The sequence below is a fragment of the Penicillium citrinum genome (assembly GCF_028827155.1).
Source record: "Penicillium citrinum strain IBT 23319 chromosome Unknown utg000007l:1.0-2040159.0:1.0-2041076.0, whole genome shotgun sequence".
NCBI lineage: Eukaryota > Fungi > Ascomycota > Eurotiomycetes > Eurotiales > Aspergillaceae > Penicillium > Penicillium citrinum.
In genome coordinates this window covers 737,239-758,680 of record NW_026622692.1, presented here as the reverse complement: position 1 = coordinate 758,680, position 21,442 = coordinate 737,239, and the positions used below count along the sequence as shown (strand labels likewise).

The 21,442-nt window shown below is 48.0% G+C and overlaps 10 protein-coding genes across 10 annotated transcripts; 3 read left to right on the top strand and 7 right to left on the bottom strand.

The window, feature by feature from the left end:
- Positions 1-3,560: 3,560 nt before the first annotated feature.
- N7469_007950 (CDP-diacylglycerol-serine O-phosphatidyltransferase) lies at positions 3,561-4,596 on the bottom strand (the record flags this gene model as incomplete). The annotated part of the gene is made up of 5 exons (XM_056646868.1): positions 3,561-3,929; positions 3,999-4,180; positions 4,314-4,351; positions 4,415-4,472; positions 4,530-4,596. 5 exons carry the CDS (start codon positions 4,594-4,596, stop codon positions 3,561-3,563), a joined length of 714 nt encoding a protein of 237 aa, XP_056498419.1.
- Positions 4,597-5,073: 477 nt separating this feature from the next.
- Positions 5,074-5,979, bottom strand: N7469_007949 (H/ACA ribonucleoprotein complex subunit GAR1/NAF1; the record flags this gene model as incomplete). The annotated part of the gene is made up of 5 exons (XM_056646867.1): positions 5,074-5,341; positions 5,413-5,558; positions 5,639-5,739; positions 5,796-5,843; positions 5,916-5,979. 5 exons carry the CDS (start codon positions 5,977-5,979, stop codon positions 5,074-5,076), a joined length of 627 nt encoding a protein of 208 aa, XP_056498418.1.
- Positions 5,980-6,228: 249 nt separating this feature from the next.
- On the top strand, positions 6,229-8,675 carry N7469_007948 (threonine--tRNA ligase THS1; the record flags this gene model as incomplete). The annotated part of the gene is made up of 5 exons (XM_056646866.1): positions 6,229-6,656; positions 6,713-6,832; positions 6,895-7,130; positions 7,195-7,330; positions 7,385-8,675. The coding sequence occupies 5 exons, from the start codon at positions 6,229-6,231 to the stop codon at positions 8,673-8,675; spliced, it is 2,211 nt and encodes a 736-aa protein (XP_056498417.1).
- Positions 8,676-9,454: 779 nt separating this feature from the next.
- Positions 9,455-11,019, top strand: mpkA (mitogen-activated serine/threonine-protein kinase SLT2; the record flags this gene model as incomplete). The annotated part of the gene is made up of 5 exons (XM_056646865.1): positions 9,455-9,567; positions 9,645-9,777; positions 9,851-9,917; positions 9,988-10,302; positions 10,382-11,019. The coding sequence occupies 5 exons, from the start codon at positions 9,455-9,457 to the stop codon at positions 11,017-11,019; spliced, it is 1,266 nt and encodes a 421-aa protein (XP_056498416.1).
- Positions 11,020-11,623: 604 nt separating this feature from the next.
- Positions 11,624-12,367, bottom strand: N7469_007946 (Alpha N-terminal protein methyltransferase 1; the record flags this gene model as incomplete). The annotated part of the gene is made up of 1 exon (XM_056646864.1): positions 11,624-12,367. One exon carries the CDS (start codon positions 12,365-12,367, stop codon positions 11,624-11,626), a length of 744 nt encoding a protein of 247 aa, XP_056498415.1.
- Positions 12,368-12,798: 431 nt separating this feature from the next.
- On the bottom strand, positions 12,799-13,786 carry N7469_007945 (PQ-loop repeat-containing protein; the record flags this gene model as incomplete). The annotated part of the gene is made up of 4 exons (XM_056646863.1): positions 12,799-13,244; positions 13,339-13,393; positions 13,453-13,656; positions 13,724-13,786. 4 exons carry the CDS (start codon positions 13,784-13,786, stop codon positions 12,799-12,801), a joined length of 768 nt encoding a protein of 255 aa, XP_056498414.1.
- A 435-nt stretch (positions 13,787-14,221) lies between these two features.
- N7469_007944 (uncharacterized protein) lies at positions 14,222-16,413 on the bottom strand (the record flags this gene model as incomplete). The annotated part of the gene is made up of 2 exons (XM_056646862.1): positions 14,222-16,119; positions 16,257-16,413. The coding sequence occupies 2 exons, from the start codon at positions 16,411-16,413 to the stop codon at positions 14,222-14,224; spliced, it is 2,055 nt and encodes a 684-aa protein (XP_056498413.1).
- Positions 16,414-17,113: 700 nt separating this feature from the next.
- Positions 17,114-18,367, bottom strand: N7469_007943 (metal homeostatis BSD2 family protein; the record flags this gene model as incomplete). The annotated part of the gene is made up of 3 exons (XM_056646861.1): positions 17,114-17,695; positions 17,762-18,253; positions 18,344-18,367. 3 exons carry the CDS (start codon positions 18,365-18,367, stop codon positions 17,114-17,116), a joined length of 1,098 nt encoding a protein of 365 aa, XP_056498412.1.
- Positions 18,368-18,625: 258 nt separating this feature from the next.
- Positions 18,626-19,127, top strand: N7469_007942 (ubiquinol-cytochrome c reductase complex assembly factor 2; the record flags this gene model as incomplete). The annotated part of the gene is made up of 2 exons (XM_056646860.1): positions 18,626-18,637; positions 18,744-19,127. 2 exons carry the CDS (start codon positions 18,626-18,628, stop codon positions 19,125-19,127), a joined length of 396 nt encoding a protein of 131 aa, XP_056498411.1.
- Positions 19,128-19,523: 396 nt separating this feature from the next.
- N7469_007941 (3-oxoacid CoA-transferase) lies at positions 19,524-21,210 on the bottom strand (the record flags this gene model as incomplete). The annotated part of the gene is made up of 3 exons (XM_056646859.1): positions 19,524-19,837; positions 19,895-21,074; positions 21,148-21,210. 3 exons carry the CDS (start codon positions 21,208-21,210, stop codon positions 19,524-19,526), a joined length of 1,557 nt encoding a protein of 518 aa, XP_056498410.1.
- Positions 21,211-21,442: the final 232 nt, after the last annotated feature.

The following is a 21,442-nucleotide window of genomic DNA, read 5'->3' as shown; positions in this document are numbered from 1 at the left end:
GGGGAAATAGTGTAATTGAGTATGTTTTCTGTACAATACATACAAAATTAGGGGTCTGTTCCCCAGAAGATGGGTACTTGGTGCCCCATACTAATCTACCTGTAAATACAAGTACACTCTGCAGTTTGTTTGTGTGCTGTTCCTGGCGGTAAATCACCTGATTCTCCAACCAATTAGATTGTAGTACCCTCATGACTAATCAGGTACAACACTTGCCCCACAAACGATCCCTTCCTCCTTTCGACGCAGACACGGCATGACTGGAGCCACTTTGGGGCCCTGCGCGCCCCTTGTGGTCCCCCTCCCAAGGACCGGTGGTGGGCTACGGAGTACACTGTGGAAATTGTAATCGTGGCGCGTACGGAATACAATGTACTATGTATATTCAGAGCTTTCTTCATGCGATCAGCAGTTGCCACATGAAACACCCTCTTGTGCCCTAGCCGACACGAAATAGGGAAATACTAGGGCACAATGAACTCAATAGAGTATGTACATACGGAGTACAGTCTATGTACTCCGTACGGAGGTTGTATACGGGAGTATACGGAGGCATTACTCATCTTATTATCCCTTGGCTCAAGTGGCGTGTCCGGGCGACATTGGATGCTCGTAATCGTTGGAATATAGTATTTTTCTTCCTTCTTTCGACCAGTCTGTACTATGTACAGCCCCCGATGGAGCCCATACATGGTACCTCCGCGACTGGCCGCCAGCGCTAGGGATTAAGCCTACAGTAGTTTCTCTAGTCTCGCTCGCATACCCGGCGAGAGTATGAAACCGCCTTTTAAATATATACATACATACTGTAGAGATCAATCTGTATCTCATTGGAATTTCAACTGTGTGTAACCCCTTTTTCTGCACGGGTTATAACCACGGATTCACCAACGGACACTCCCGGCGGTGGACCAGACACCCATGGATAGTTCTGTACGAGTATTTGTTACTTACATACAGTAGTACATCCACTTCATTGTTGACATCCGGTCGATCCGCTATTCCATTTCTTATAACATGAAGTCCTGGAAAGCACATACGTATACATAAATTATCCAAAGCTCTGACTGACTATATATACACGCATAGTACTGCGTACAGATCAATATACACCGCCCACTACATTCTGTTCATATGGGTATTATCCTCGTCATAGTGGATGTACAGCGTTCTCGGATGGGCAACTATCAACAGAGCCCACACTTGTTCGTCCATTCATTCGACGTGACGAAAAATCTCCTCAAATCCACCATCCACGCTGCGTCAACATGCAATTTAGCCCCAAACATCAATCATTTGAAGATCTGTCATTATTTCGGACAGTCTGTGATTGTAATACATGTAGTATTAATAGTTAATTCTGGTTAGGTATTCACGTAGTCATAATATTGATTATCAAATTTCGGTTGGGTATTCGCAACATGTGAGCTATGTACACGATATATTTGTGGTCATGAGTAGTCGACTACACATTTACCATATATGTAGTTATCTTCGTCGTCGTATGCTGGTCCATGTTCTGAGATATAAGACAGGTTACTACCTAGTAACCATTAATCAATGCCCACTAAGACAATTGAATGAGTTGATGCCCATCACACAGGTGCGATATACCTCGAACATATCATATATCAAGGCTGTGAGACAAGATACCAAGAGCCATTGGTACTATATTAGTAATAGCCCGGTTCTCAAAGTTTCCTATGTCTCTCAATATACTACAACATGATCTCTTCGAGGACTGTACAATTCAAGCTCATATACCACGTATACGAAGTGAACATGATGTATATTTCTGCAATGGATTACAAACTTGTCCATTGCAAACTCAGCATTTCGCGCAAGATATAGAGCATAAATAGTACTATACTTTGCATACCCACTCCAGGTGTAATATATGTATGAACATATCCCCACCACATTGACAAACCGTTCATCTCAAATTCGAGCAAAATTCCGCGAGGCCCTGTCCAGACCTATCCGATTAGGGCAACTTGACTCACCACCTCGATGATTTTATGGAGTCGTGGCGTTTGCTAGTAGACCGGTTAAACCCCCCCCCCCCCACTTCCTACTTGACGAACACTTGGGTGCATCTAGCCCCTTGCGCCGACAGAATCAATTTGGACAATGCACCTGCATTGTTTTCACCGGGCTGGGCAGCCTGGTGAAAACTACATTTTCTGTAGGCATTACCGAATAAGTGACTCCATACTTACATACATTATCACTGCACATGTTATCCTTTTTTTTTTTCCTGTTTGTGCTGCTTTTGGTTCTCGACTGTGGACGGTGGACTCTCTCAACCTGGTCTAGTAGTGATCGGTGGTCTAGAACTTGAACGTGAAAGGTAAAACGCCTTCGCTTGCATGAACATCATGAATAAGTCAGATACCTACACGACATACACAGAGCAAGTCGAAGTGGTTGTGTACATACACATCTGGAGCAGATGTGCAGAGACATTTTTGAACAGTTGAATTAGCCGAATACATGGAAGTCAAGGGGTCTAGAAGAGATTTCCCGGGGATACTCTGCAACTAACAGATTGACAGCTCGAACTCACTCCACTCGCTGAAATTAGCCAAGTCATCAATCGTTGAAGAATGACTCGCTAGTGTTTCAAATTTCTGCCTGATGTAACGTCGGTCTTTGCCTTTTTCTTTGTCTGGACAATTTGAGCATATACTATGTAGATATAGACTACTCCGTACATATGTACAATAGTACACCTATGCTGATAGTGATTACTGGCAATAGTTGGCTAGTAGTACGCAACAACTTCGAGGCTAGACTTGTAGGCTGATCGTAATATGGTCTTTGGACTTTCCAGTTAGATATTACTAGTTAACATCAGTGAATATAGTGACGAACAGTTCACAACAGTTCGTCTAGCCAACTAGTAGTTACTCCATAGCATTCACTACAATAGACCGGGAGCTTTGTCTTTGATCACGATATACTAACTAGTTATATCATGTATCAATTTTTACAGTCTAGTATTTCCTTCAACTCCACCAATGTCAACATTTCAAGCTGCCCAGGTGAATGCTTCTTGCACGAGTGTCTATATGATTCTACTAGATAGTAATAAGTATATCTCACCAGTTGTTGGCCGTTCCGTCCGGTGTGTACTCTCTTCAAAGGTCCATTTCATGACCCTGGTAGACCTTGGGAGTTACTAGCTGGTAGTAACAGCTGCTAGCATTACGCGCGCATATACCTATTTCCTTGAGTTGTAATGAAAATATTCACATTATTTCTGACTCTACTATCTCCGGCATTTTTCACATTGTTGAAGGTGAAGACATTTACTCTATGTTGAGCAATTGAGCAGAGAATCGACAACCCTCTGGTCATTTTGGGCTTGTCTGATCTATTCAACTAAACCTGGAATCGTCCACAATTAAGTATATTGAGATCGTGTCAAGGCTTGCTTATAAACAACGGCGTTGCTCTCGTTTATTTTCATGCCGAATTGTCCAAATGAGGAGACAATCTTCAGGCAATTTCTCCCAAATGAATCACCTGATCAGACATTCTTCCCCTTCAATTTAAGCTTAAGGCTTAGGAATGTGTATCGTCTTGCTGACCATCAAGCAGCCGTGAAGAACGAACATCAGAGCGACCGGGTGGAATTCGAAAATGGTGCCCTCAGCAACTAGACCAAACGGAATTTTCTCGTGAGTCCAACTCTGGTTGACCCAGTAGGCCATGAGACCGACAATACCCAGCGTAGTCGGAATAGGGGTACCCTCGAAGTATTTGGATTTTCCGCTCTTATCCTTCGGGAGAACAGCAACAGTTACGTTAAAACGGGCCAAACGGGTCAGACCACAGAGGACAAAGAAAGTCAGGAGAACGTGATCGAGAGGTGTGCGAATACCGAGCGCGAACGCGGCGGCAGCGGGAGCGAGACCGAAGGAGACCTGATCAGGGTGAGCAATGATCAATCAGCGAATAATGCAGCCAGGATAAAAGAAGAGAATTTGGCCTACCAGGTCAGCGAGTGAGTCAAGCTCCTGGCCCATCAGCGAAGACTTCTTGCGCCAACGGGCAATTTTTCCGTCCATGAAGTCGAAGAACAAACCAAATGGCATGAAAGCGAGAGCAGCCCACAAGGCACCATAATCCGAGGCATCACCGAGACAGTAGCGCATAGAAGAGAAGACGGACATGACTATTCCCAACGGTTAGTGGACGATTGTGGAGTTTGTGCAATTTCAGAACTTGCCTCCGCAGAACCCTGGAGAAGGTAAACATTAGCATATAAATTCTTTCAAATATCGTATCAAGCTTGAGGAAGAACCTACCATTGAGTTCAGTCACCAAATCGGCGAGATGGAGAGCCCTGGTAGAAAGATTAGTGGCAGCCTAGAAAGCCAAACGTCGGGAATGATCTCCGGGGACTTACTTCACCAAGCTAAAATGACCATGGTCTGAGGAAAGAAGCATTTTCTGTTTCTCTTGGCCTGCGCGATATCAGTTTCACATGTCTCCGTGGGGTCGAAAGGTGGTTGGAAACTGACCTCCGTCGTTGGACTGCGGGACACTGTTGGAGCTATTCGACGCCATGGTCGAAGTTCTGCGGGACATACTCAGGTAAAGAGGTCGGAGGGCGACTATGTGAGCCAAAGGGGGTAGAAGAGGGGGACTGCGGGAAGAAGAATGGGCAATTAATCCTGCTGGCGAGTGTTGACGGACAAGCAGTTTCGCAGAGCGGTCAACGTCATTCCCGATGTGCGACGGTGTGGCGATGTGGCGGTGTCCGCACACTGCCAAGCCACAGATATATAGCTTGGCATTGAGACAGTCTTCTACACAATACAGAAATTAGAACTACAATCGGAAACACATTCATGGTGGTGGACACTAGCAAAGTTATAACCATCAAATAAATTTGTAACAAGAGCAATCAGATCGTCTTTTTGTGACTGGATATATTCTACAGTCCCTGCAGCAAAGAAACCACAGTTGTGTCAGGATGCACAAGAAGTAAAGGAAATATTCCTGCAAAAGCTCCCAGATCCCCCAAACGCCGTAAGAAGACAATACACTCGGTCAAGAGTATCTTCACCGACCACGGAAGCCACCACCACCGCGAGGACCACCGCGGCCACCACCGCGAGAGAAACCACCGCGACCACCAGCGCCGCCGCGGCCACCGAAACCACCACCGCGGCCACCGCCACGGGAGAAACCACCAGCGCCGCCACGGCCACCGCGACCACCGAAACCACCGCGAGCACCACCACGGCCACGGGCAGCACCGCCGCGACCGGCACCACCGGCGCGCTTGGGCTTAGCAGCACCGGGAGGGGGCTTGGGCTTGGGGAGGAACCTAGTGTGAACAGTTAGCTTTCTTGCTGCCAACTATCATATGAAGAAATAGAAGACGAGAGATGAACGTACTTCTCCAGAGGGAGGAGCTTGTCACCGCCGATGAAGACCTTGTCACCAGGCTTGAAGGAGGTTGCGACAATGCCCTCCTGGGGCTTGATGGTGAAGTACACCTGGTTGATGGGACCGAGGACCTCGTCAACCTTACCGATCTGGGTCTATTGTGGGAACTTGTTAGCTCCAATTCCGTGCGATAAAAAGTAAGAGATAGTGATATCCGGGGAATATGTCGGCGTACCTTGTTCTCGAGGTAGATCGGGGCGTTGAAGTAGGGGATCTTCGGGTTGATCGACTCGCAGACCATCTCACCCTCACAGGAGTGCATGACAGTTCCCATCTCTAACATAAAATCAGTATAATGGTCGTGCAATTCGTATAGATCGGATCAAGATTACCGAGAACTTGCGCGGGGGGACCGAAAGACTGTTGGAAGCCTCCGCGACCTGGACCAAAAAAAAAATTTCATTAGCTACTCCGTCCGACCATTTCGCCAGCGACATGAAAGAATTGCTCACCACCACGGTTACCAAAGCCACCCCGGTTCGCACCGGTGGCCGAGCCACGCCCACGGAAAGACATATTGAGCTGTTGCGGGTTTGGGGGTTGGACGAAGAAGTTTTTCGGGTGGTGGAAACTTCGTATGCATACGAAGGTCCCGGGTACATCGCTTGTAAGGGCAGTTTCAAGTCACGTGCCTCACCGCCCGCCCCTCACAAGTGAGTCAGATTATTTTGCGAGTTGGGCGTACCTGATAGAAGTCAAGTCTGGGTTTCACCCTCTCCTTTTCAACGGTCAATTTCTCTAGTACAGCGTACGGAGGATTTAAATATGGCCACTGAAGCTTCCAAGGACCTCCCCGTCCGCCCTGCCGCCGAGGCTGAGGCCAATGCTGCCAACGCTGCCCCGCCGCAAGACGCCAAAAAGCAAGCCCCTCCTAGCGAACCCCTCCCCGACTGGTTGATCGAGCGTAACAAGCTCTTCGAAGAGCTCTGGCAACAACACCTTGAAGAGACCAAGAACCGTCCTCACCCCGAGATCAAGGTCACCCTCGATATTGGCGACGGCAACCCCACCTCCGTCCCCGCCAAAGCCTTCGAAACTACTCCCGGCTCTTTCTTGCGCGATGTCGACAAAGCTGTGGCTGCCAATGTTGTTATTTCCAAGGTCAATGGAGAGCTGTGGGATTTGAACCGTCCTCTTGAGGCCGATTCCGCCGTTGTTCTGGTGCCTTTCTCTGACCCAGAAGGCCGAGAAGTGTCAGTATACACAATCACCCTCGCTGGGCCTATGTTCTTTGACTTATTCTCAACAGTTACTGGCACTCGAGTGCCCACGTGCTAGGAACCTCTTGCGAGTGTGAATATGGATGTCTGCTGTCTCACGGTCCTCCAACGGCACAAGGTTTCTTTTACGACATGGCTATTCCTGGCGGGTATGTGCAAAGATGCCATCTGCCATAAGCTTCCTCAATGGCTAACTGATTGCAATCATTAGACGTGTTGTTCGCGAAACCGACTACAAGCCGCTCGACAAGAAGATCTCTGGTATCATCAAGGAGAAGCAGAGCTTCGACCGCCTGGAGGTCTCAAAGGAGAACTTGAAGAAGATGTTCTGGTACAGCAAGTACAAATTGCACTATATCGACAAACTGGTTACTGGCGAGAAGAGCACTGTGTACCGTAACGGTACCCTGGTCGATCTTTGCCGTGGTCCTCACATCCAAAACACCGGTATGAATCGACAATTGTCAAAAATATGCGTACCCTGAATCAACTATACTAAACGATAGACCAGGAAAAATAAAGGCGTTTAAGATTATGCAGAACTCGTCTGCATACTTCCTCGGTGACCAGTCCAACGACTCCTTACAAAGAATTCGCGGCGTTGCCTTCCCCGACAAGGCGCTGATGAAGCAACACCTCGACTTCCTGTTCGTCTCCCACCGTAATCGGTATACTGATTAAACACTGACAATCACGATTAGTGCCGAAGCAGAGAAGCGTAACCATCTGAAACTGGGTAAGGAGCAGGAGCTTTTCTTCTTTGACGAGGTCGCGCCTGGATGTCCTTTCCTCCTCCCCGCCGGTGTTCGAATTTTCAATGCTCTTCAGACACTTCTGCGCTCGGAGTACCGCAAGCGCGGCTACCAGGAGGTCCAGACCCCTAACATGTATGATGTCAGCTTGTGGAAGCAATCTGGTCACTGGAACCACTATTCGGAAGACATGTTCAAGCTGAACGTTGAAAAGCGGGAGTGGGGTCTCAAGCCCATGAACTGCCCCGGTCACTTCATCTTGTTCGGTCACCGTGAGCGTAGTTACCGCGAATTGCCTATGCGTATTGCCGACTTTGGAGTTTTGCACCGTAACGAGGCCTCTGGCGCCTTGAGCGGACTGACTCGTGTTCGCAAATTCCAACAAGACGACACTCACATTTTCTGTACTTCCGACCAAATCATGTCTGAAGTTGAGGGTCTCTTCGATTTCCTGCAATCTATCTATGGTCTGTTCGGTTTTAGCTTCAAGCTGAAGCTGTCTACCCGGCCCGAGAAGTACATGGGTCAAATCAGCACCTGGGATTACGCCGAGGAGCAGCTGAAGAAGGCTCTGACCAAGTTTATGGGTGATAACTGGTCCATCAACGAGGGTGATGGGGCCTTCTACGGCCCCAAGATCGATATCACTATTGCCGATGCCCTTCAACGAGAGTTCCAGTGTGCTACCATCCAGTTGGACTACCAGGCACCAATCAACTTCAAGCTCGAGTATATGACCAACGAGAAGACCCATTCCGCTGAAGAGAAGAAGGCCGAGGGCGAGGCCAACCCTGATGAGCTTCCTGCTGGTCGTGCCCGCCCTGTTGTCATTCACCGAGCTATCATTGGTAGCTTCGAGCGATTCCTGGGTATCCTGACCGAGCACTTTGGCGGCAAGTGGCCATTCTGGCTCAGCCCGCGTCAAATCCTCATCGTCCCCATCGTCCCTGCACTCAACGACTACGTGTATGAGCTCCAAAAGCTCTTCCAGGGTGACAAGTTGAACGTTGATATTGACGTTAGCGGCAACACCTTGCAGAAGAAGATCCGAACCGGTCAACTCAGCCAATACAACTTCATCTTCGTTGTGGGTGCCCAAGAGAGGGACAGCCGTAGCGTGAACCTTCGTGACAGAGACGACCCTACTACACAAAATAAGGGTGTTATGATTCCCGTGGATGAGATCCGCCAGAAACTGCGCGCTCTCCGCAAGGAGCGTCGGTTGAAAAACGCCCTCTAAGGGACCGAACTATGTCAATTTTAAAGGTTTACGAAAAGTGAAATGAAGTATGTGCGGATGATTCAAAGCCATTCTTTTTTTCTCTCTCTCTAATTTGAGTTGTAAGTCTATAAGTAATCGTTTGAGTGTAAGATATCAGAAGTACTACCCGGATTGGGAGTATATTTGCACTGCCCACCTCCAGATGGAGTGGCTTCTGAGACCTGAAACTACCTTGAACATTGCCATCATACTCCCCTGACAGTTCACAGTCCCTTCTAACTATTCCTTGAATATCTGAAACGCATTTGGGCAATAAATAAGACGATCCATGGATATCGTAGGGCTGGATCGAGGATCATAAAAAGGCGTCAAAACAACCCGCGGCTCCACTCGAGGATCGAATGATTCTCGACAATCACCCAGCATTCTCTTTGTTCTTGAAATAGTCATCCTATCACTTTAGCGGCGATATTCTCAATAAAGACATACACCTTTTATAATAGTACATTAGTATATCACTCTGACTGAGTTGACATTTGACCAGCTGAAAGAAAAAGAAGAAAAAGACGTGGCGCGGGGACTGCGGGGCTCTTCCACCTTTCGATCTTTCGAGTCCCTTTTCTCTTCTCTCTTTCTTCTTCTTCTTCTTCTCCTCCCCCTTTTTCCAATTCATTTTAATTTCTCAACAACTCATTTCTTTCCATCTTCATCTTCTCTCGCTTTATTTCGCAATCTTTCTTTTCTTCTCTTTTTTTCTCCTCTCCTCCCCCACCACCTGTGACAAAACCCCCGCCGCCATGGCTGAGCTACAAGGTCGCAAGGTCTTCAAGGTCTTTAACCAGGACTTCATCGTCAACGAGAATTACAATGTCACCAAGGAGCTAGGTCAAGGTGCCTACGGTATCGTTTGGTAGGTTCTCCATATTCTTTCGTGTTGTTATGCTCCACGCTCGCGTGCCTTGCTAACCTCTCTGTGTTTCTCATTAGCGCTGCGACCAACACTCAAACAGGCGAGGGCGTCGCCGTCAAGAAAGTCACCAATGTTTTCAGCAAGAAGATTCTCGCAAAGCGTGCTCTGAGAGAAATTAAGCTGCTCCAGCACTTCCGCGGCCATCGTAACGTACTTCCACCCACCTTGCATCCCCTCCAGCTTTCCCGTTGCGCCTCGCTGACCCGGCCCTTTTCTATTTTAGATCACATGTCTGTATGATATGGACATCCCCCGACCGGATAACTTCAATGAAACATATCTATATGAGGGTAATGATCCCCACGATAAGACTTGGTCTCGATATGGAATGGAAGAATAATCTCTGACGAATCTATACAGAATTGATGGAGTGTGACCTTGCGGCTATCATTCGCTCCGGACAACCTTTGACCGATGCGCACTTCCAATCTTTCATTTACCAAATTCTTTGTGGTCTCAAATATATTCATTCCGCCAATGTGTTGCATCGTGATTTGAAACCTGGAAACTTGCTCGTCAATGCCGACTGTGAGTTGAAGATTTGTGACTTCGGTCTTGCCCGTGGCTTCTCGATCGACCCGGAGGAGAACGCCGGTTACATGACCGAGTACGTCGCAACAAGATGGTACCGTGCACCGGAGATCATGTTGAGTTTCCAGAGCTATACCAAGGCCAGTATGTATTTGCTTAGCGCGAGGAGTGGAGAAAGGAAGACCCGTAAAGGCTAACTTTATTACTTTTTACTTCTATCTAGTTGATGTCTGGTCTGTTGGTTGTATTCTTGCCGAGCTTCTAGGCGGTCGTCCATTCTTCAAAGGCCGTGACTATGTTGACCAGTTGAACCAGATCCTGCACTACCTGGGTACCCCCAACGAGGAAACCTTGTCTCGCATTGGATCGCCTCGCGCCCAAGAATATGTGCGGAATCTGCCATTTATGCCTAAGATTCCTTTCAATCGCCTCTTTCCCAATGCTAATCCTGATGCTTTGGATCTGCTCGACCGCATGCTCGCTTTCGACCCGTCATCTCGTATCTCTGTCGAAGAGGCGCTGGAGCACCCATACCTGCACATCTGGCACGATGCCTCCGATGAGCCGAACTGCCCATCCACCTTTGACTTCCATTTCGAGATTGTCGATGACGTCCAGGAGATGCGCAAGATGATTCTCGATGAAGTTGTTCGCTTCCGCGCTGTCGTCCGCCAGCAATCCCAGGCCCACGCTGCTCAGCAACAACAGATGGCTCAGCAAACTAATGTTCCCATTCCTGACAACCAGCAGGGTGGCTGGAAGACCGAGGAGCCCAAGCCTCAGGAGGCAGCCGCTGGCGGCGGGCAATTGAACGATCTGGAATCTTCGCTGCAGCGCGGCATGGATGTTCACCATCGTTGAATGATGTGATTTGTGACCATTTGTCCTTATTTGGGGCAACCTTGTGTGATGGATGAATCGGCTTCAACCTAAATTAGCCGATCATCCTAGGTCTTCCCCTGCATGTTGATATGATGAGTTAGCAAAGAGATACCTTCAGAGAAGAATGGCCGGGCTATTTGCATTGTTTTTACTCCTTTGTTTTCTTTCTTCGCCTTGGGGCCTCCTGCACTTGTCAGTCTACTTTGAATGCTGCCCATGCCTACTTTTTCTGCTTTTGTTCCTTTTATTGGCCTATTCTATGCAATTTTATAACCCGGTCGAGGTCTTGGGCCCGTCATTTGTTACGAGTGTGCTTTTGGATCGGATAGATAGATTATGCAGATCCTTTCAAAAAATCGAGTCAAGATATGAGCAAACACATGCAAGAATAATGCTGGCCAATTCCCTTTGTCAATTTTCGACGCAAGTACTAGCACTAAGGTCCACCTTAGTGCTCGATGGGTCGTCATAGGTAGGGATGCGTAATGTCCGAAGTATGTATTTTGACCATTCGACTACCCATCGAAGGCATTGCCAAAGCAGAAGAATCAAAACTCAGACATGAAATGTTTGGGGTCTGCATCTAGTCACTTGGACGCAACGCATACGACATGACAGGCAACAAATTCATCTCCTCGGGGTATCCAGTCTGGATCTCTGACTTGATCACAACCATATTGGCAGCGGCAAAGATCTGCCTAAACTTGACATCGGCTCGAGTAACAGCACTATCCTCATCATCATACTCGTCATCATCATTGAGAGAAATATTCTCCTTCAAGCCCACAATCCCAGTTTCAGTTAATGCCTCACGACATCGTAGAAGAGTATCAGTTAATTGCGCATCGGTAAGATGACCAACACACCACTGAGCCCAAATCAAATCATACTTCTTCTCGGGAACCCAATTCTCTAATCCCACAGTATAAATATCACCAATTACCCCATCCCGTTTCAACTGGTGATCTTGCATGACCTGCGCGAATTTCTTAATCGGCTCCACCGCGTCAACAACCTCACACGCGTGACTTAAAAAGCCCTCCGTAACCCGTCCCACGCCAGCACCACAGTCCACCGCAAGTTTCAATTTCCCACGTGGAATGTCGGGTAATTGGCGCCGGACTTTGGAGAGGAAATCTCGCGATCCTTGGAGATCTTTGCCTGTATACCATGGGTAATCGCCTAGCATGCCAAGCATCGTGCTGGCTGTACTGGGAAGACTGTTCCAGTATTTTAATGAGGCTTCATGGTTGATTTTGGAATCGACTGGGGCGTCTGAGAGGATTTTGTTTTGGAGTTCCTCCCATGTTTCTGTATCAGACGACATTATGAATATTTATATTGTATGGGAGTGTGGGAGTTGTTGTGTCGGCGGATGAAGAGCTTCACGGAGAGATGTTTAATTACGTAACGATTCTGGTACCGTGTTAGTTACTTTGTATGCATTGCCTTTGCTCTGTCTAGTTGGTGTAAAGGATGGATATGTTTGAATTCTAGATATTTTATGTCTCTTGGAATACAACAAAGAGTATCATACAGTATTGGAATAATCATAATGGCTGATGATGACTTATCTTTATGCGAAGTAAATCTTGTATTTTGGGATACACCTGTACAGTGGAGTGGCATAAGTTTGATACGACCAGCTGACCGCTTTGACCTACCGCCTCTCGTTTTTACTAACATTTCGAAGGTTCGAAAGTGGTAGAAAAGAGACGTGGAAAGAACGGCAGAAAGAATGATAGCTTCAAACTAATGTTACAACACTGTAGCCCCTCGTACTCGTCTCTCCACCACAGTTCCCGAAGCAGTTCGAAAAACAGAAGTTGAAGAAGGCATAGGATGCAACATAACCGGTTCAACTTCCTGAGCGGGCTCCATCTTCTTAGACCGCTCTCTCAACCAAGGCGCAAAATTGAAAATACCGCCACAGATGAAGATACCCAGCCAGAGAACTAGTTCGGTCCCATATATGACCATACCCAATACATCTAGAGCCGGACCAAAAACTATGCGTGCATCGAGATTTAGCGAGTCTTCGCTGGCATGGGACGAATGAGAACTTTGAGCCAACTCACCAACTGATACCAAAGAGAACAAATCTCCAGCAGCATCGATGCCCACAAAGAAGAAACTAATACCACGCACGGTTCGATGGACGTAAATATCCCAATAGTGTCGCAAGACCCCGGCTGCAAGTAAAGCTGCACTAAGTACAGCCATTAATATAAGAGGCCATTTAAGGTCATGAGATTTAGCCTCTCTCAATGCAAAAATCAAACCCGCCTCAATGCCCACCGAGGACCAGCAGAAGCGGGACAACCGCGGCAATGCATTTCGCGATTGAGAATCCCTAGTCCGTAGTTAGCATTTAGCCTTAAAAAAATCTGTGGTTGATGTTAAAATGCCCACCTTTCCATAGTATAGACATTGTGCCCAGGTTATTAGGCTGAGCGTTGTAAGGATCTGAGGCTGTATTCGAAGGGCAATATTGAATTCCTCCACGATATTGTATACTCCAAGTGGGACTCCAGCTGCTGCCCAGAGTAGCATCATAGATCCTTGGAGACCCTCCGTATTATGTCTTTTGTAATTGATTATTATCTGGGGTAGAAGCTGAGCAGTGCATGGTTAGTCATAACTGGAATGTCGGTTCTCATTCTGGCTTCATAAGGCATCATACCTGAATAGACCAACACACTGCACCGAGTGTACCTAGTACATTTTCCGCTATCGGTATATCCATGCTGAATGTACCGATTTAGATTCGTGGGAGTTGCATTTCCTGGAAATCGACCAGTTTCATGGGGTTTTCGCATCGTCTTCAATTCTCCTAAATGTTGAGTCGCGATTGATAGCTGATAAGATCATCGGGCACGTGAATTATGACGAACCATTTTGCTATGGAACTACGTAGTCAATGGAGTCAATTGTCAAATTCCGATAATTTATTTAATAAGATCAACTTCATCCTACTCGTTCAAATACTACTAGTATTCTGAACTATTTCATCACATTCAGCTTATGTAGTTTTGGTAAAGAAAAACGCTCGCTATGTAAATACCGGCCAAAAAGGATATCGCTCGTATGCCAATCAAAAGAGAAACGAAAAGAAGAAGAACAAAAAAGAGAGACGAGAAGAGAAGGAGATTGTATGAGAAATGGGCGGAGACACATTAAATCAATGGTAGTATCCACGCCACCAGACAGCCATACAAGCCGCAACTACTAAGTCAAGCATCTTGAACCCTTCATCTTCGATGACCAATTTGCCCAGTTTAGCACTTTTACCACGAAGACCTCCACCAGCTAATTCACGAGCTAACGAAAGGTCCAGTCGGTCTTCATCCGAGTCACCACCGCTGCTAGTACTTGTACTGCGGCGAGGATATGAATGTCCAAATTGATTTTGGCGGGCGAAACGCGAAGCCCGCTGGGAGGTTCTGCGCATTAAAGCGGAAGGGTTGAAACTTGCTCGTTGGGTGTCTGTTGGAGACGAATTAGAGCCGGAGTGAGCGCGTTGTCGGGAGAAATTGTTTGGATTAAGGAGTTGGGATAGCGAGCCGCGTTTCGAAGTAGTGTCCGGGTCTTGTAGCATGCCTTCGTTAGAGGCGTGGGTGTGTAGATGGGGATGGGTGGATGTATTCGAAGTGAAGGACTGATGAGGGTGATGGGCTTGAGATGCTTGGTATCGAATGTTGGCTGCTTGGAAAGGCGTGTTGAAGCGGAGTTCAGCGACAGTCACGGCTGGATTGGGATCGCCTTCGCCTTGGGTTGGAATATTTGCCGGACCAGAAATCATATGTTTGCATTTTAAGCTGCGGCCATTCACGCTGCTGGAAAAAGTGCAAGTTCCATTCCATGGGGAGTTGAAGGTATAGTAACCACTTTTCAGTTTCGAAGATGCGTCATGTCCGTGGCCCGTACCAAAATCCGAAGAGCTATTGCCAGTCCCAAGGACATCATCAAATTGCCTTGAGACGCAAACTTGACGGTGAAATTTGCGCGGTCCAGTTTGTTGTTCGGAGGGTTGATCTTTGGGTATGGACTGTGACATAGAAGCTCCAGCAGCACGGATCAACTCTGGTGGCAGGCTAGCCGGAAGATTAGCACCCAAACCTGCCAAGGAGAGCGGCTCTTGGGATCCAGCAAATCGGTTATATCCCGGGGTAGATATTTCAATATCAATCGCACTGGAGTCTGCGCGAGGAGTCGAAATAGTTGCAACGTTCCATTGTGTACCGGAAGTAGGATCACGCCGGATTAGAGTAATGGTGAAGCCAGCATCACTCAGAGGGTCTCGAACCTGCCTACGATTGCGGTTCGGGGATTGACCTGGACTATGTGATGACCAGGGTCGTTCACTTGACGGGCGCGGTGGCAATGGAGGTCTGCTGGAGTCAAAACTATGACGGCCAGCCGAAAATGACTCGTATTTCTCCTTCCACGCATCAAACCCTTTCCCGTGCAAGCCATCAGCAAAATGACTCCAGCGGTTTGTCTTCCTAATTGGCTCTTCGGGTTGAGAACCAAAGGGGTCTTCGCTGGGAGGAAGGGGAGGTAGAGGTCTTCGAGGGAGAGCCGGCCTGTTTACTGGCTCCCCCGTAATAGTAGTAGTAGTAGTAGTAGTAGTAGTAGTAGTAGTAGTAGTAGTAGTAGTCGCGAATCCTTGATCCTCTAATGGCTGTGAAGCAGCCACTGGTGTACCTTGAAATGACATATTCTCAGCAGAAACTGCAGGCATTGGAACTGGTCTCGGTGGAAGCGACGGGGCCGCGTTTTGCTGTTGTTCATTCAAGGGCAGGGGAGGACAAGGCGCCTGCACAGCTTCTTGTCCACCAACTGGTTTTCGACGAACATTATTCATTCGTACGAAGTCGCGTTGTGAAGGGTCTTCCTCGGCAGCAGCCTCCAACGCCTTTCGCTTTCGCAGAGCCTCTTCCTCGCGCTCTTGTTCTACCTCTTCCAAGAGGGCCTCATCTTCGGGCGTTGCGACATGAACGTAATAAAGCGACGCATTAATAGCTTCAGCGGACACGCTTGATTTCGTGGCTGGCTTAACGGGGGACAGAAAGATGTCTGTGATTTGCGCAGGCACCAGTCAGCGAGGGTTCACCAGATCAAGGACGAACGCTTCAAGTCGAAGCGCGGCAAATATAATGCAATACAAGGAAATATAACAGGTACAATATTAATAATTTCATGGATTTGCCTACCTTGACTACCTGGAACCCTCACGATATACAGTTGTAACGGATCGAGCTTCTCGTGGGTGGGATTGCGCGGATAAGCGGGGGGATTTGAAGCGATTGTGGTGATCGACGATAGCGAACGCGCCTCTACAGGTCCTTGAATCGGTGCATTGGTTGACATGGTTGGCGCGGTCGCAGTGCGCCGGCCTAATGTAATTGAGATATCAATGTCCTGGAGAGTAAGTTGCGCGGGATGATTTGTTTGTCGCGGATAATGGAATCGGAGAACGAGAGAGAGCGAGGAGGGGGAAATGATAAACAGCGGGTCCGTCGGCAGTGGGCGGGTTGAATGTTGGAGTGTACAGTAAGTCAATGAGGAAAATGCAGAGAATTTCAGCTGATCGACTTGGGTTGGTAACACGCTGGCTGAGTCGTCAATCGGTCAATCCGAACGCAAGGGAAAATAGTGTAAATGAAGGTTGCCTATCGGTTTATCCAGGGCTCCAAAGGTGGCGCAGTGCCCGGCTTGCGTAGTGTTGGGCTTCTCTCCAAACGTGGTGGATTACAATAAAGAACTACGATTTACGAGGCTGAGAATAGAAAGTAGAAGTATTAGGTGTGAAAGAGGCGTGAGAAAAAAAAAAAGAGAAGGAATAATAAGAGGCTGTGCGACATATTCAACACATGGTATCTCCAGAATAGCTACAAGACTGAAATAAAAAGGAGAATGCAAAATGAAAGACCAAGACAGAGAGGGAGGGAGGAGAAGGGAATCTCCGTAGTATAAGGGGATGTCGATGAAAGATAGAGAAAAGAAAAATAACACAGATGACTCCAGAGCCTTTGAAGAACGCCGTCCATTTCCCGAGAACCCTGTGATATTAGACGACGGTCTCGGACCGTTCTCCTTCGGCGATGATAGGCACTCCTAGACCACGATCAGGACTTTGCAAGACCAGCTGCTCATGACGCCGGGCTCGCAAGAAATCGCTGACTGCACGAATTAGAATAAACCACCCGACAATCATGAGGATGTATGAAATCCATTCGCTCGTAGATATGGCGGATATAGCGCTTCCGCCACCGCCTCCGGAGGTTTCGCCAGCTGAGTTGGGATCGAAATTGTGGCTATTAGGATCTTGCGGTGGGACGTATTGGTCGCCGCCTCCTCCATCTGATCCGGAGGAATCACTACCTCCCTTCATGTAGAAACCGTATTGAACAAGAGTAAGACCGAGACCGGCTCGGCTGCCGTTCTTTGCGGCGTGTGTGGTGTGGAGGAGATAGGTCAACAGGAAACCAACCAGTTGGAACGACATCGAAATCATCGCGTTCCATACAAATGAGAAGATGGAGCCAACCGGTAAACCGTCGACATAGACTTCATCGGATGAGAGCCCGGGAGCAACGATCGTTGTCTCCCAATATGGAGGAGTTGCATCGGCAGCGGCTTCTTCGTAGGACTAGGCAATCGTCGTGTTAGTTGGATAAAGAAAAGCACACATAGGAGACCATCCCATTCAACTTACGGGAGGCAGATCTTCATTCTTCTCGCCCCGTTCCGGCTTGGCCGCCAGGTTTGCGAAGACTCCATCATTTGATATAGCGGCAGATCGGCTTCCTCCAGATGACTGTGTAAAAGTAGGCAATATTGTAGGTCGACGAGCGAGCGCCGATGCTCTCGGAGGATCCTGACCATCATTCCCATTTCCGAGTCCTGATGACGACGCTGTGGTAACTGGATCATTATCTGCGGGTAGTTGAGCACCCGGATTCGCACGCATCAAACGTTGTCGGTCATCGGGCTCCTCGTCGCTATCGGACTCATCCTCACTCCCAAAAGCATCCGCTAATGTTTGTTCGTCGTTATTTCGTTGCGAATCGTCATGTAATAGCCGCCTCGACGATGGTGAAGATGATCGGGAACGGAATGAAGGACTCGGAGAGTTCGGATTATTATCGGATCGAGGAGGATTCAACTGATATGATTCAGAGTCATCTTCTTCGTCGCGGGCATTCACCTATATGATGTCAGTTTGATTCAAGTCATATTCCGAAGGATGTCTAGGCTCAGGCAAGAGGATCAGCGGAGGGGGCGTGGGAATACGGACCCGTTGATAGCGCTGCGAGCTCATGACGAGCTGAGCGAGAGCGAAAGATGTTTGAACAGTATGGACAAAAGAAAAAGAAGAAAAAGTGGACAAATTAGGAGTGCACAATAGGACAAAAGAGAAACGAAGGATATCAGACGAAGAAGATGGAGAAGTGAACGTGCTCGGAGGAGAAGGCAACAGGGGAGAGTGGCGGGTTGCCTCAGGCAGAGTCGATTACCAACCAGTTTCCATTTCGACTTTCGCGATTCTTCGTCAGGTCACCATCACCACTCATCCACCATGGCGAAGCCTGTACGTATTTACTTTTGAGATAGATATCATACTTCAATCAGTCTATTCAAAGGATTGTGTGTGTGTGTGTGTGAGTGAGAGTACAATGCTAATATCTACTTGACAGGCCGTCACTCCTCGCTCCCTCCAAACCCGCATCTCTCATCTGCTCAAACACTGGCCCTCTGATGCGGTCCGTCCGGCCTCCGTATCTGTCCAAACATACCTTCAATCACACTTAGGTCAAAAACAAACAAATGGATCGCCTCAGGAAAAAGACACCCGCGTGCCTAAGCCTCACGGTGAGCTCTCGGAGTCATCAGTAAATGCGATGACTTCCCTCTTGAATGATCGATTTGCGCGTCGTTACCCGTTGTCGCAAAAGGTCCGATATCCCGCCAGTGACCCGGATCATTACGACAACCTCATTCGCGAATTCGAGGAGGCGCCAAATCGCGATTGGCTCGGCCGATTAAAGAAAAGATTGGGTGGAATTCTTCGCTTATCATAATTTGGACTTTCTCTTACGTTCTAATGGATCGTCTCTATCAATTCTTACGTCTTCTCTGTGTGTATAAATGGGGTTTTCTTTGGTCTTTTTTCAAGATGTTGCATTTTTCGAGACATCCCGGGGTTATATGAGTTTGCATGGCATGTACTAGTACAAGGCCTTTTTTATTCTCTCTTTGTATTTGCTCTGATCTGCTGTATCACCACTCGAGTGTACCAATATCTTTTCATGAATTCGTTTCAAAGCCCAAAAATTCAGTAAAAAATTGCAATATCGAAGATCAAATTGTTTCGCCATACATAACACAAACTCCGCCAATTGAATGACTATTTACTATGTACATTATCCAGCGTTCCCAAAGTATGTTCTTGTAAATTCAAAATTACCATGTGCCAATTACAACATAGGCTTAAGATCATCTGACACCTTGAATGGGGCTTCAGTCTTGGCCTTGACTTCCTCAACGGTGACACCGTCGGCGATCTCGATCAAGGTAAGACCATCGGTAAAGTCAACATCAAAGACGCAAAGGTCTGTGATGATACGACTTACACAGGCGGGGCCGGTCAGAGGGAACTCGCACTGCTTGACAATCTTGGGGTTACCCTTTTTGTCAGTGTGCTCCATGGTGACAACGACCTTAGTGGCTGAAGGGTTAGAGACAAGATCCATAGCACCACCGAAGCCCTTGATCTTGCCGGGGAGCATCCCTAAGAATACAGTTAGTCTCAAGTTTGAGAATGGAGTATTGGTATCGCTTCACATACAGTTGGCGAGGTCGCCTTTAGCGCTGACCTGCATGGCACCTAGGATTGTTAGGTCGATGCGGCCGGAACGAATCATACCGAAGGACTCATCACTACCGAAGCAGGAAGCGCCTGGGTTAAGAGTGACTGTCTCCTTGCCGGCATTGATGAGATCGGGGTCCTCTTCGCCTTTCTTGGGGTAAGGGCCGAGGCCGAGAATACCGTTCTCAGATTGGAGAGTTACCTCAACGGAAGCGTCGACGAAGTTGGGAGCCAGCATGGGCATTCCAATACCCAAGTTGGCATACATGCCATTCTTGAATTCTTTTGCGGCACGACGAACAATACGTTCACGCTTGTTGGCAGTATCACCTTTACCTAACGCAGAGGTATCCGCGCCTTCTTCCTTGGCGAAAGTGTACTTCTCAATCTTCTTCTCAGTTGTGCTTTGGATGACACGCTTGACATAGATACCGGGTAGATGAATGGCAGCTGGTTCAATCTCGCCAGGCTCGACAATATGCTCGGCTTCAACAATAGTCATCTTTGCGTTCCGGCCCATTGCGCCGTTGAAGTTGGCTGCCGCATAGCGGAATTGGCAGTTGCCAAGCTTATCAGCCTTCCAGGCCTTCACAAAGGCGTAATCTCCCTTAATAGCCTCTTCCATAACGTAGCTCTTGCCATCGAATACCTTCGTATCGCGGGGCTGACTGTAGAGAGCGACGGTTCCATCATTGTTGTGTCGCAGAGGTAAGTCGCCGGTCTGCACGACGGTGCCAAACGCCGCAGGAGTGTAGAAAGCAGGGATACCAGCACCACCAGAACGGCAACGCTCAGCCAATGTGCCTTGAGGAGTAAGTTCCAACTCAATCTCACCCGTCAAGTACATGCTCTCAAATGTCTTGTTCTCGCCCACATAGCTAGCAATCATTTTCTTAATCTGCTTAGACTGGAGAAGCAGACCCAGTCCAGAACCATCAACACCGGCATTGTTGCTGACAACAGTCAGGCCTGAGATTGAGGGGTTGGCTCGAACTGCGTTGATCAGAGTGTCGGGTACACCAGATAGACCAAATCCACCGGCCAGCAGAGTGGAGTTTGACTTGATATCCTTTGTAGCATCTTCGGCAGAGGAGAATACTTTGTTAATGGCGGCGCGTTGAACACTGCTGGAAAAAGTACGCGCAAGGAAGCGTTGGTGCTGTACAGAAGTATCGTGTCAGTTTTGGACGAGATGAGGCAGTGTAAAGAGCTTCCAAGAATGTCAATGTTACCTTGGCTGGATCCGCGGAAAACTGCCGCGCAAAGCGTAGGCAGGTAGCCACTTGGGAAGGCATAGTGGTTTATTGTGATTCGGGGTAGTTAGGAAAAAGAATAGGATTACTGCAAAAGCAGAAAACACAAGAAAAGGCAGATCTGGAGAGTAGGCGGCAATTCATCAGTTTTATATACATCCGCGGCGGCAGTCCACCGGCGGAACAGACCCGGATATGTCAGTCACTCCCGACGCTCCCCGCATCTCCCCACACGGGTAGATTCCACTACAGCTGTGTAACTGTATGCACGATT